The 14,461-nt window shown below is 35.9% G+C and overlaps 1 protein-coding gene across 22 annotated transcripts in view; it reads left to right on the top strand.

The window, feature by feature from the left end:
* Nucleotides 1-14,461, top strand: part of MAP2 (microtubule associated protein 2) — a 274,645-nt gene that overhangs the window by 232,957 nt on the left and 27,227 nt on the right. For 12 of the 22 annotated variants that reach the window (XM_019656874.1, XM_019656872.1, XM_019656878.1 and 9 more), the window contains 6 exons: nucleotides 926-4,666; nucleotides 4,862-5,068; nucleotides 5,234-5,368; nucleotides 8,269-8,330; nucleotides 12,071-12,241; nucleotides 13,150-13,297. In XM_019656874.1, coding sequence (XP_019512419.1) covers nucleotides 926-4,666; nucleotides 4,862-5,068; nucleotides 5,234-5,368; nucleotides 8,269-8,330; nucleotides 12,071-12,241; nucleotides 13,150-13,297 — 4,464 coding nt within the window. The remainder of the gene's footprint in view (nucleotides 1-925; nucleotides 4,667-4,861; nucleotides 5,069-5,233; nucleotides 5,369-8,268; nucleotides 8,331-12,070; nucleotides 12,242-13,149; nucleotides 13,298-14,461) is intronic. The other 10 variants (XM_019656882.1, XM_019656892.1, XM_019656889.1 and 7 more) reach the window with 6 other exon arrangements.

Consider the following 14,461-nt stretch of genomic DNA (forward strand, 5'->3'; position numbering starts at 1 on the left):
AAAATAAAAAAGAGTCATTTAATTTCTGTGAAGCCTCCCTAAAGCCAATACTGGTGAATGCTTCACCATGTGGTTGTGTTCTAGGGAATGAAATCATGACCAAGGAGAGAAAGATATTTTAATAGTTGATTCTTTAAAATTTTGTTACTCAGATGAACTTCCCAGTATTAACAGTATAATTCAGATTGTCTTACATCTGTCATACAGACTAAGTAATGATTACAAATTAAGAATTTTGAATATGTGGTAGAAATTGGCTTATCAATTCTTAGGCCTTAACATCTAAAGTCAGTAGCAAATATTTATTTATATTTCTGAAATGTAATCTCAGCGACTTCTGAAAAATTGTCAGTAACGTTTCAGTGCCCCGCATAGCAGTCCTGGTGTTTGTCAATCAAACTAATTGAAACTATTAATGCTTATCATAAATTAATGGACCTTCTGCCCGTGACCTACCAATTCACTTTTAAATGAGAAAATAGATGAGCAAGTTTAGTAGAAATCAATCCTTTTTCATTTTTAGTTTATATATTTTCTTTGTACCCTAATAGCAGCTACTTATTCAATATTCTTTAATTCATAATTTTTACCTGTAGAAGGCATATGGAATTCTTTTCCTACTACAGTACATATCACATACTGTTTAGGAGAGACCGAACAAACAAACAAAGGAAAAAATATTCAAAATATACTCTTATTACAATTTCTGTATGCATTAATAGCAAAATATGCTATTTTAGCAATAGTACAAATATATCTCAATCCTGACATTTCCATATTGGTTTTTAAATGGGTAGCATGCGTGCATGTTCCATAGTTTTCTTTTTGCCCTACCATTCATTTGTCATTTCAAAATATAATTTTAAGCTTACTGCCTGAAAGCACTTGCCTATTATTTGTTTAAAAATCAACCCAATTACTTCAGGTTTACTTACAGCCTCGAAGATGGAGTTCCATGATCAACAGGAATTGACTCCCTCTTTAGCTGAGCCATTAGACAAGAAGGAAAAGGAGTCAGAGAAACACATAAAGCCTGGTGAAGATCTTAAACATGCTGCCTTAGTTTCTCAGCCTGAGACAACTAAAACATCCCCTGATAAAAATGACATGCAAGACACAGAAGAAGGAACAACACCACTCACTCTGTTTGGGCACGATTTTGGTGCCGACCTAGAAGACAAGAAACAGAAGACAGAACCAAGCCTAGTGGTACCTGGTATTGGTCTCCCTGCAGAAACCCCAGCTCCAAAAGAGCAAAAGAACTGGTTCATCGAAATGCCAATGGAAGCAAAAAAGGATGAGTGGGGTTTAGTTGCTCCGATATCTCCTGGCCCCCTAACACCCATGAAGAAAAAAGACGTACTTGAAGATATCCCAAAATGGGAAGGGAAACAATTTGATTCTCCCATGCCAAGTCCCTTTCAGGGTGGAAGCTTCACTCTTCCTTTAGATGTCATGAAGAATGAAATAGTTGGAGAAAAATCACCCTTTGCCCCTGCCCTATTACAACTAAGTAACAAAAAATTTTTTGGAGAAACCAGTGGCCCAGTGACTGCCAAAGACATTTTTAAAGTTGAAGAGCCCCTTGAGGATAAACCTGACAAAATGGCAGAAGCACCAGACTCAGAGGCAATGATTTCACCTAAATTTGGCGACATTCCAATTGTGGAAGAATGTGTCCCAGAGAAGGTTTTAGGAGAAGAAAAAGGAGCAGTGAAGCAAGAGAGTGTGCAGAAAAAAGAGACGTCCGCCCTTAGTGGACAGGAATCTGCACTTACTGAAAAGGAACCTCAGCTAAAGCTTGAAGAAAAAACAACCATTTCTGACAAGGAAACCATGCCAAAAGAGAGCGAATCCCCCAAACTGATCGGTAAAGAAACAGGTGTAATTCAGCCCTCCACAGAGCACGCTTTCTCAAAAGAAGAACAGAAAGGTCAAGAGCCTACCATAAATGTATCAAAACAGGAGTCATTCCCTGGAAGCCTAGAGCAAGCAGTTACAAATACAGCCATGGCCTCTACGACACTGGAGAAAGTCAGGAAGGAACCAGCTACACTAAGTGAAAAGAGTGCGATCGAGGACCTTTTTGAAGAAAAAGTTGCTGACAAAGATAATAAGGTTGAAGGAGTTGAGGCTGCAACATCTGCTGCGCTTGACATGCCATTTTACGAAGATAAATCAGGAATGTCCAAGTACTTTGAAACATCTGCCTTGAAAGAAGTGACAAAAAGCATCCAGCCAGGCAGTGATTACTATGAACTGAGTGACACAAGAGAAAGTGCCCAAAATGCTGTATCTCCCATGTATAAAAATGGTGACAATGGACTTCAGGCAGGTGAAGAGTCCCAGCCCAATGTCCCAGCACAGGAAGCAGGGTATAGCACTCTTGCAAAGAGTTATCCACCTGATTTACCAGAAGAACCTAGTTCTCCTCAAGAAAGGATGTTCACTATTGATCCAAAAGTGTATGGGGAGAAAAGGGATCTCCACAGTAAGAATAAGGACGATTTGACACTGAGCAGGAGTTTAGGACTTGGTGGTAGGTCTGCAATAGAACAAAGAAGCATGTCAATCAATTTACCCATGTCTTGCCTGGATTCCATAGCCCTTGGATTTAATTTTGGTCGGGGGCATGATCTCTCTCCATTGGCTTCTGATATTCTAACCAACACCAGTGGAAGCATGGACGAAGGGGATGATTACCTTCCAGCCACTACCCCTGCACTGGAGAAAGCCCCTTGCTTCCCAATAGAAAGCAAAGAGGAAGAAGAGCAAGTAGAGGGAGAAAAAGCTACCGGAGAGCCAAGTACTCAAGTCGAAACCTCGTGTGAGTCGCCTTTCCTAGCCAAAGATTATTACAAAAACGGTACTGTCATGGCCCCTGACCTGCCTGAAATGCTAGATCTGGCAGGCACGAGATCCAGACTAGCTTCCGTGAGTGCAGACGAGGTGACCAGGAGGAAGTCAGTCCCATCAGAGACTGTGATTGAGGAGAGTAGTACTGGCTTGCCCCCTGTCGCTGATGAAAACCACATCATTGTTAAAACAGACAGTCAGCTTGAAGACCTGGGCTACTGTGTGTTCAATAAATATACAGTCCCACTCCCATCACCGGTTCAAGATAGTGAGAATTTATCCGGAGAGAGTGGTTCCTTTTATGAAGGCACTGATGATAAAGCGCGAAGAGATTTGGCCACAGACCTTTCATTGATTGAAGTTAAACTGGCAGCTGCCGGAAGAGTCAAAGATGAGTTCAGTGCTGAGAAAGAAGCATCCTCACATGTCGCTGGTGACAAACCAGCACCGAGTAGGGAGTTTGATCAGGAGAGGAAAGCTAATGAGAAGCTGGATACTGTACCAGAAAAGAGTGAAGAACATGCTGATTCAAAAGAATATTCCAAGGAAACAGAAGATAACGTTGAAACATTTGGATTAGGAGTAACCTACGAGCATGCTTTGGCCAAAGAACTGACAGCGTCAAAGGATGATGCATCAGCTGTCATGGCTGAGAAAGCAGAGAAAGGTCTTAGTTCAGTGCCAGAGGTAGCTGAGGTAGAACCACCCAAGAAAGCTCAACCAGAACTGGATTTCAGTGCCCAGAAAGCTACCCAAGGTCAATTAGATATTAAAGTCAGTGACTTTGGACAGATGGCCTCGGGGCTCAACATAGATTCTGGAAAGACAACAGAGCTTAAACTCGAGGCTACACAGGCTCTCACTCCCTTCTCTGCAGCACCTCAGGACGCAGGTGTGTTTATGGGCGTTGAGTCTGGCCACGCAAAAGAAAGCGCCAAAGTCAGTGACACTGCAGAAGTCAAGGAGAAGGTGGCCAAGCCTGACTTGGTGCACCAGGAAGCTGTAGACAAAGAAGAGTCCTACGAGTCCAGCGGTGAGCATGAAAGCCTGACCATGGAGTCCCTGAAGCCTGATGAGGGCAAGAAGGAAACATCCCCAGAATCTTCTCTAATTCAAGACGAGCTCACCGTCAAATTATCAGTGGAAATACCTTGTGCACCTGCCGCTTCAGAGGCCGATTTAGCCCCAGATGAGAGAGCAGATGTCCAGATGGAATTTATTCAGCTGCCAAAAGAAGAAAGCAAAGAGACCCCGGGTATATCTATCACACCCTCTGAGGTTACAGAGCCATTGCTTGCAGCCACTGGGGCTGAGCCCGCAGAAGCTCAGAGTGAGGAAGAAGAGATAGAAGCCCGAGGAGAATATGATAAACTGCTTTTTCGCTCAGACACCCTTCAGATTACTGACCTGGGAGTCTCAGGTGTCAGGGGGGAATCTGGGGAGACCTGCCCAGGTGAACACAAGGGAGTGATTGAGTCTGTTGTGACGATCGAGGATGATTTCATCACTGTCGTGCAAACCACAACTGATGAAGGGGAGTCGGGTTCCCACAGTGTGCGTTTTGCAGCCCTAGAGCAGCCTGAGGTGGAAAGGAGACCGTCCCCTCCTGGTGAAGAACAGCTCAAAATAGAAGAAGCAGCTGAAGCCCAGGCAGAACCCGAAGATGGCTCCCCAGAGGCTCCGGCTTCCCCTGAGAGAGAAGAGGTTGGGCTCTCAGAATACAAGACAGAAACCTATGATGATTACAAAGATGAGACCACCATTGATGACTCCATCATGGATGCTGACAGCCTCTGGGTGGACACTCAAGGTGTGCATTTTTTTTTTCATTTTCTGCTCCCCAATAAAATTCAGTAACCTAATGGAATTTTTTTTTCACTTTAAACATTTAAAAAATTCCTTTATCTCTTTATTTTGCATTTTGTTAAAAGATGAAGGATTTTGTACATTTGTTACTAATGTTTTTGTTGTTGTTCTTGTTGTCATGATTTGCTTTGATCCGCAGATGATGATAGGAGCATCATGACAGAACAGTTAGAAACTATTCCTAAAGAGGAGAAAGCTGAGAAGGAGGCTCGGAGACCATCTCTTGAGAAACATAGAAAAGAAAAGCCTTTTAAAACCGGGAGAGGCAGAATTTCCACTCCTGAAAGAAAAATAGCTAAAAAGGAACCTAGCACAGTCTCCAGAGATGAAGTGAGAAGGAAAAAAGGTTCATTTAACAATCACTTCTTTAAAAATGTCTTTGAAGTAATTCATTATTACTCTTCTGTAGAAGAAACTGCCTAACAGTGGTAACTATTTATGAAATTGTGTTCGGTTGTGCTCCAACTGTTCATTTTTTCCTGATGGTATGCTTTTTGTGTTTTATTCATAGCAGTTTATAAGAAGGCTGAACTTGCTAAAAAAACAGAAGTTCAGGCCCACTCTCCCTCCAGGAAATTCATTTTAAAACCTGCTATCAAATATACTAGACCAACTCATCTCTCCTGTGTTAAGCGGAAAACCACAGGTGACTGTTCAATTCTGCAATGTGGCTGGCAAACATGGACATGTTTTTTGTTGTTTTGGTTTTTTTTTTAAATCTCATTACTGTAGTAGCTTCTTCATTTGTTTTTCTTCCAAGAATCTCAGCAGTCATGAACAATTTCGCTATTAAGTGTCTTGTATCATTATTCTTTTTGTTTTTCCCCCCTCCCTGCAGAAGAGGTCATGACCATCTGTTTCTTTGTCATGCTCAGACGTAACAGTGATTGTATCTTGGCATTGTGCTCTAGTGTCACGGTCTGGGGATTCCTCTTTTCATTCTGTGTGTTAGACGATGGTAATGACTATAACCGTGGTATGCATTCTCATTGTTTTGTTTATTTATCTCCCTCATGCTTAAAGCCATACATATTTGTCTTATTTTCTGTATTGTTACTGCCAGATCTGTTACTGATGTTGATGAACTTTCTGAAAACCACCAAGAATGCACAGTGACTTTGAGATTGAAAATGAAAAGCACATCAGGGGTTAAATAGTGGTTGCAAAATTGCTTTGGAAAGCAAAAGTAGAAAAGAAAAAGGAAATTGTCTGGAAATCCCATAAGATTTTATTTCTCATGTCCAAAATCATGAAAGCTTTCAATCTATTGTACTACATCTCATACTTGACGTTTCATTTTTGGGATTGTCTTAAATGGGTTGGATCCAAACTGCTAAATTTTTCTATATAATTCAAAGTGTTCAAAATTCAAAGATAAAACTCTTTCCCCCTAAATTTCTTATAACTTAGATCTATTTCTATTTTACTACCTTTTTTTTTTTGTCTTCTTCAAATATACTTGTTTTTTGCTGTTGGAAAAAGTGATGAAATGAAGGAGTGAAACATGTTACAAGTCATATAAAAACCATACAAGTATCTATGATGCAAACTCTATTCCTAAGTTTCAGTGATAAGTATTTATTTAAATGTATAATTATACTAGGATAATCTTAATTTACAATATATTTTATTTTAGCGTTTATTAAGGGGCATTCTTGCAGTCTACAAAATAAGATATCAGATTGTTAAATCAGAGAGGAATATTTTCCTTCCCATTAATCACAAGAAGTGACTTTTTTATAAATATTCAGAAGGTTTTCAATGTTAAGAGCAGCATTAACCTTGATAAGAAAAGGAAAAACAAATTAACTGATTATTTTATGATAGCCACTAAATATCCCAAGTATTTTGTATTTGTGTTCTTCACTTAAGAATCATTTCATGTGCTTTCCTTCAAGAATTAGTCTTTAAGGCAGTACTTGAAAGTGGAAGCCTTATAATTATATACAAACCTTGATGTTAAAGGTTCTGAATGAGGAGTTCCCCTAAGTTATAGTTAAGAATTAACATGACATCTAAATCTGATATCTGACTTAGTTCATTTGTATTAAACTTGAAATTTTTCTTCTAGTTAGACACATGCCTGGGCAGGTAGAATCTCTTGGTTTGGGCATAAAAAAAAAAAAAATCCTATATCCTACCTGAAAGAATGAAAGAATATATCAGGATTGTAGAATTTCAGAGAAAATGTCAAATGGTTTGAAGTACCTACATGTCACTGGCATTCATTTCGCCTCACTGAGAGTAAATTGTCTTTTTCATTTATTCATTAAAGAAAATTTAAGATATTTGAACTAATTGGGATCTTCCCTTATTTCATTCAAATATTAAGATACTGAGGCAGAAAGCATATACAAACATCGGTATCATTGGCTTGAAGCAAATTACCCATGTCACAGAAATTTGAGATACATTATAGAAATAGTAAGGACACATCATGTGCACGGCTGCTGCTGCTTCTGCAACAACAAAAAATCAGTCCAGAATCTGTAAATAATCTTACTAACCACTCCTAAATAGCATATAGCATATCGTAGACAAGTCATTATTTGTGTGCCAGAGATGCAGATGGCATAAGGAACCTTTTTGAAACTCATTCAAAATGCCTATAAGGATGAGCATTTTTACCCCTGAGGTGTTCTCTCTTATGAAAGAAAATTAAGGAGGAAGTGAACAAACAAGCTCGGGTCTTTCATTTTCTAAGCACAACTTTTAAATACAGACAGTTTGCCAAAACGCAAAGGAAATCATGAGAGATACTTAAGTCAAGTCAGGTAAGTCATCAACAGAAGATATGCTAGAGATAACAGAGCCTAAAATTGAAGGCAGAAGTGTAAAACACAGCCAGAGAAACAGCAGTAACAGATGTGGTAATAATTTCGTACAGTAAGTGCATGTGTAGAACATGTCGTATATTGCTGAATTTAAAATTCCTCTCCTGTTTTCTTTCTTTGACAAGCTATTTTTCTTCCCTTCACTTCTCATGTGGTGTGTTTCACATCAAACAAATGTGTCACTCACGTTGTGAAAGGAAGGGTGCAGAGGGAAAGGGGTTGGCTGACTAAGACAGTTTGGAATATAAAATGCAAGACGATGTATAGGTGTGCCAATGGCTACAAAAAGGGGGTTTGAGAATCTCCATGAACTGGCTTTCGTATCATGTCAATCCTGGAAACCAGTCCTTTTCCTTCAGCCCCACAGCATTCAGAGTACTATTCTGTGACTTCCGTTCTAAAGGACCTATCCTCATGTAATAACAACTTAAAACTACATTGGTAACCCATAGAAAAGTATTTGGTGTGTGTACCTGTGCTTTGGTAAACACTGCGTTATTATATTAATTAGCACTGTAGTGGCAGCCACGTGCCATAATGTTGGTATTCAGGTTTCTTCAGTTACTGAATTTGAGTTTAAATCTGAGCAAAATTTTGCTTTGCATTAATCTGTTGACACAACTGAAAATCCAAAGGGTATTGAAAGATGCATGTATGTGGTTTTGAGCCACTAAGTTTGGGGTTGTTTGTTTGTGTCTTCTCTTTTCTATAGCAGCAGGTGGTGAATCGACTCAGGCTTCCAGTGTGTTTAAACAGGCAAAGGACAAAGTCCCTGTGAGTAACATAACTTTTTCCTTGTTCTTCATTTGAAGTTCTCTTTTGTATTAGTGGCAGTGTTTAACAACTTTAGATATAATTTAGACTTCAGTTGTTTATTCTTAAATGTCATTTTAAATCATTCACTCACCCAGAATGAGTCTCAGTGGCATCTGGCTGTATCTTAGTGTCTCCTGGAATGACATGTGATGGTAGTTGGTGACAGCTGATCTGGGATTTAGGCTTCTTTATCAGTAAAACAAAACGTGTGAAATAGCAAGATGATCTGGCAAAAGTGGGGGAGCCCAATTATTTACTTTTCATAGATTCAAGATAAAGCATTATAATCAACACAAAACTATATTTTGTAACGCATATTTGTTTTTACAAAATAAGAAAATGAAATGTAGATGAACAAAAATGAGTAAAAACATATTATAATCCTCTATCTACAAATAACTACAGTTACCATTTTGATGTAAAATCTTTATTTTTTTCTATACATTTATAGGTTTAATACAAGCAAAAATGGAAACACTGTATCAGTTTTTTAATTGAACAGTAAACAGATTTCCATGTAGTTAAACATTCTTGTACATCATTTTAATGACTACATAATATTGCATTTTATTTATTTACCATGATATACTTAATCAATTCCCTATTGTTTCACATTCAAACTATTATTATTTTAGCAATATTACTGTAGAATCTTTTTGGCTAAATCTATCAGTATGTATTTTCTTAGGATAATTTCCTACTAGTAAAATTGTTGTTTCAAGAAGAAAGTCCATATTTAAAGTTTTTGCTTCATATCGTCAAATTGTCCTCCACTAAAATTCTACTGACTTCTATGTCCTCCAGCTTTACATGAGAGTGCCCATGTTTCTTATTGTTACTAGGCATTTCTAGGCATTTCCTACATTTACTAGTGAATTTGAAATATCTTACTGTTCTAATTTGGTTTTATTAATGATATTTAGCTTCCGCCACCATACGTTTGACCCCTTTTATCCTCTTCTACCACCCTTCATCTCCCCTTACCCACTGGTAACCACTATGACACTGGTGGTGAGCACACAATGCAATATAGATGATGTATTATAGAATTGTACACTTGAAACATGTAATTTTACTAAACAATGTCACCCCCAATAAATTTAATTTAAAAAACATGATGAAATATTCATACATAGCTATTAGAACAGCTAAAATAAAGTAAATTCTCACAATACCATAAACAAAAAAACAAGCTCAGCATGTGGCTTGAAAAATAATAATAATAATAATAATATAATATTTAACTTCATGTTTTTAAATCTTTTATACTTCTTTTGTGAATTTTGTTTTTTATATTATTAACCATATTTTTTAAACTTTCAAAAGACCAAAGCCAACATGAAATAGTTTTCTCCTTATTGAAAGAGAAAAAAATCAAAAGACTATCAATGAAATCCTAAAATAACAACAAATAATTGAATAATGTTAATTAGTAGCATATCACAACTTTCTAGGTCTCAGCCATCATGTATGATATGTAAATTACAATTCTTTGTTTAGCTTTTAAAAAACTAGTAAGGTTTTATTTATTGCGAAAAATAGGAATTCATTTCTAATAACAACCAGACCTTTTATATCATCTTGAACCCAAGGGTCTTTTTGTTGATAAAAACACACACATATAACATATATATATAAATATATATATTATATATATAAATATATATATATATAATATATATATATTTATATATATTATATATATATTTGATTTTTATATAAATATTTTCAGATATGTTCTTGAATATATAGCAAGCAATAAAATCCATTTATTGCTTTAGTAAATTTTAGTCTTTATTTTGAAAACACTGTGATTACAAGAATTGTATCTCTGTACCTTCTGTTTCTGATGAAGAAATCATGAGCTGTGGTGTTTTAAGAGCAGGGTTATAAAACAGACCAGATCCAAGCCTGAAACACTTATTAGCTATATTTTTCTTCCTGTGTCTTAATTTTCCAAAAATAAGGGGAGGAGTTAGAATTCCTATATCATAAGTTTGTTGTGAACATTAAGTGTAGAAATTTTATAAAATAGTACACTGTGTAATGCCTAGAACATAGTATTTATTCAATAAACAGTGATGGTTGTTGCTATTATTTGAAAGGTGGAAACCATTAGGAGCAAATATAGAAAGTAAATTTGAGCTTTTCCCTTTTAGGACAGAAGTTTCAAATGTACATTGTTTGAAAAGCCTTTAGAAAATTTTCAAGTCCCTTGATCTTTGAATAACTCAACAGCAATTGGCATTCAATGCTTACACTTAAGATAGAAACCATATACATTCTTTCACACAAAACTTTTTTCTTTGTAAATGGCCTATCTCATCTTTCTGAAGATTAGACCACCATTCTTTCTAACTTTTTCTCATTTAACATCCTTTCTTTTCCCTTCCTTGTATCCTCATTCTCTTCCTAAGTTTCCTAAAACCCTAAGATTAACTTTTGTTTATCTCTGATAGTACATCCATCAGAACAGTTATCTGATTTTTCAATTGATCTTTATTGTGAACCTAACCTATAATTCTTCATTTTATTTGGATTTGTGTGTGTTTGTTTCATTTTGTTTTTAGCATAGAATTAATAGCTGTCTTTTATAATTTGACGCAATGCAATTGCTCCGTTTTTCTTGCCTCTATCACACTTTTGAAATTCACTGTTTTGTGGGTAGCATCAATCAAAAAAAAAAAATGTCTTTCGGCTGACCCAGTTAACAGTTCCCACACAAGGTGTTGGGTCTGTAAAATAAGAAGTGACTTGTGCATTATGTGAATACTTAATGCCTCTGTTAAAGTGGCTAAGGAAATTAAAACTTGAAATAAAAAACCTTAGCCTTAACTGCTATTTTTGTAACAGCTAAGTCAGATTAATTATTTGCAGATAAAATCTCCTTGGCTTTGTCATACTTGTCTGTATTTTTAATAGCATCTCCCGTGAGACTGTGGCATGTGAGCATAGCTTTCTCCAAAAGCCATACACATCCAACCCACTTACTTAAACTTGCTGACAAGCTCCCCAGGGATTATCAACACCTGTAAATTAAGTCTTGTGATTTTTATCAGCAATGTCTTCAGTGCTGACTTTCATTTTTAGAATTTATAACATGTCTTACAAACTGTAGTCTATGTATAAAAATGTTATGAATTTTATGGTATAATTCATCTCCAGTATGCATTTTACTCATAAAACAAACTCATTGCATATAAACTGCAATTTTCTGATGAAATCAATGTAGATAACCTGAAACTATATTTTCTCAACTTGAAAAAATTACATAATTAGGTTTTAAATATACCTTGTTCTAAACTTCTTGAAATGTGACCAAGATATCAGTTACATACATCTTAAGGGCTGTGTTTATCACAGGAACAATTCCAACAGACTCTCGAGATATTTTCCAAATATGGCATCCTTGTAAGACCTATGGATTCATCAGACTTTATACATAGAATCCATAAAGAATAGTTTATCCTATATTCTGATCTATGAGTATTTTTAAGTCAAAAAGAGGTATTCAATATTCAATGCAAATCTCGTTCTCCCATAAATATACATCTCTATCGCTGATTATAACCATTTATCATGTGTTCTTATTGAAAGTATACATTTAATTTTTTATATGTTTATACATTTTTTAAATTTTCCTTTTACTTCATAGTTCGGTTTATTTTGTGCTTTTGTTTGTTTTCTTTCATGGCTAGAACTCTACCTTGTCAAAGATTCCTGCCTTACAGGGTAACACAAAGTCCCCAAGAAGCAGCTCAGCCTGCCCTAGTCTGACAAAAAGGGCTACCTTGTCTGACAGTTTTTTAACACAGCCCACCTCAGCGGGCTCCACAGACCGTTTGCCATACTCAGAATCAGGGAACAAGGTAAGGCAGCAAGTCAATCAGAGGCACAGAAAGGAATATCATTTGGGGAAAGGTTATAACGTACATGTATGAAAACAAAGACTTTAAATTCTAAAATGTTAGACATATAAACAATAGACCTTAAGAAAAACAAACGCAAATTAAAAACTTCACAAAAGCTATAAACAGTCTAACCAATAAAACAAATAGAAAATGTCTTTTTTTTTGGTTTACCATCTATTATTAATTTATTTGGTATTTAATAAAACTTCAAATACAAACAAAATATATTAAATATAACACTACATATAGCATATTATATATAACATTGTAGATGATTTGGACTTGGCATCAGACACACCAAGATTTAATACTAACCTCTGCCACCTACCAGCATGGCGATCTTGAAAAAAGTCACATAAACTGATTAAATCTGTTTCCTTAGCTATAAAATGCTATTTTGTGGTATTTTGTGGTAAGAATTAAATCCTAAGTAGATGTAAGGTGTTTAGATTACCTGTCACATAAATGCACAAGATATGTTAGGAATATTATGCATGTGGTGTCATACTGCCAGTCCTTTCTGATTAATAAATTATCACGCTAATGGAGATTTTTTTAGTAAAATTACTAATTTACTGAAACTTGCATGAGTGTATTCATTTTACCTATTTTATTTAGAATTGGAATTCACAATCAATCACTAACACTAACTCCAAAATAATATATTTTTATAAAACCTCTAGGCAACTATGAATTCTTTCTGAGTTTTAAAGTGGAAATGCTTTTAAGCATGTGAAATTCAGTAGTGTGTATTAGAAGAAATTCTATCAGCACAAGAGTAATAAGAGCCAGAACAATGTAATCGATTTGTATTATTAAAATAAAGATTCACAAGAACCCAATGTGCTTTTGTTTTCCCCAATCAGGATGGAGTAACCAAGAGCCCAGAAAAGCGCTCTTCTCTGCCGAGACCCTCCTCCATTCTCCCTCCTCGCCGAGGTGTGTCAGGAGACAGGGATGAGAACTCCTTCTCTCTCAACAGTTCTATTGCCTCTTCAGCACGGCGGACCACTAGTAGGTTTATTTGGGTTGGCTTCCTTTTCAATCATTTTTAAAAATCCCTACATGGAGTAGAGCTTATGTATTTATACTTTGCAAATAAAACATGCTTTAAAAACAGATCACATTTGTCCTAAAAATCAGAAAATCCAGACTGTTGATGGGTCCAAAATATCTGAGTCAAAACGATTCATGGAGGAAATGAGTACATACTGCTTTATTATTCATTAAGATTGAAACAAAATCATTTTTCTCAGAATATGGTTCTCTCTTCAAGTTTAGAATAAAAAGCAATTTGAAAAAGAAGTAATTAATAGAGAAAAACAATAGTTAGGGATTTTAAATATATATGTTTATATAAACATCCCTTATTAGAATTCTAAGTCCTAAAATCTCATTGGAATGTCAACAACTAAAACCTAGGATCCTACTCAATTTGTCTTCTAATGAGGCTGTAAAACAGCATGTTCCATGCAATAGCTTCAATTTCTTCTGACTGATGGCCCGTCATGAACTGGTTGGCAATTATCCCAGTTTATGTAAAGAATATAAAAATGTTCCAGGCATTACCCACTTATATGTTGTGTTGCTACAAAGATTATCTAGCAAAGCATGGGTTCAGGTTGCTTTTGTAAATATGTTTATATTACAACAATAATAGCTACCATTTATTGAACATGTATAGATCCTAAAATCTGAAGACACATTTTTCATTCAATTAACAATGCTGATGGTTAGGTATTAACAACCTCATGAAATCTACTGATGAAAAAACTGACCTTTTAGAGAGGGTAACTTGTCCAATGCTACACAGCTAGTAAGTGGTTGAAATTGGTTTTCAGCCCACTGATAATTTCACAACCTATCCTTTTAAAGTCTTCCCTACATTTATTTGTTAGAAATAGTTTTAGAGAACTGCTCTTTAGATCACTTGGAGAGTAGTATCTGTCATATAAATTCCATTACAAAATGGTGGAAATTGCTACTACTATCACATTGTAGTTGATTTCACCACTTATTGTTTAAATATTGAATAATTGATCCACTTCAAATGTAGGTTTTTTTTGTTTTGTTTTGTTTTTAAGATTTTTATTGGGTAATTGGGGGGATGGGAACAGTGCTGGGGAATTGGGGGAAGGGGAACAGACAAGTTGCTGTCCTTTTGTTCTTCAGTCTAGT

This window comes from Hipposideros armiger, unplaced genomic scaffold, assembly GCF_001890085.2.
Source record: "Hipposideros armiger isolate ML-2016 unplaced genomic scaffold, ASM189008v1 scaffold_268, whole genome shotgun sequence".
NCBI lineage: Eukaryota > Metazoa > Chordata > Mammalia > Chiroptera > Hipposideridae > Hipposideros > Hipposideros armiger.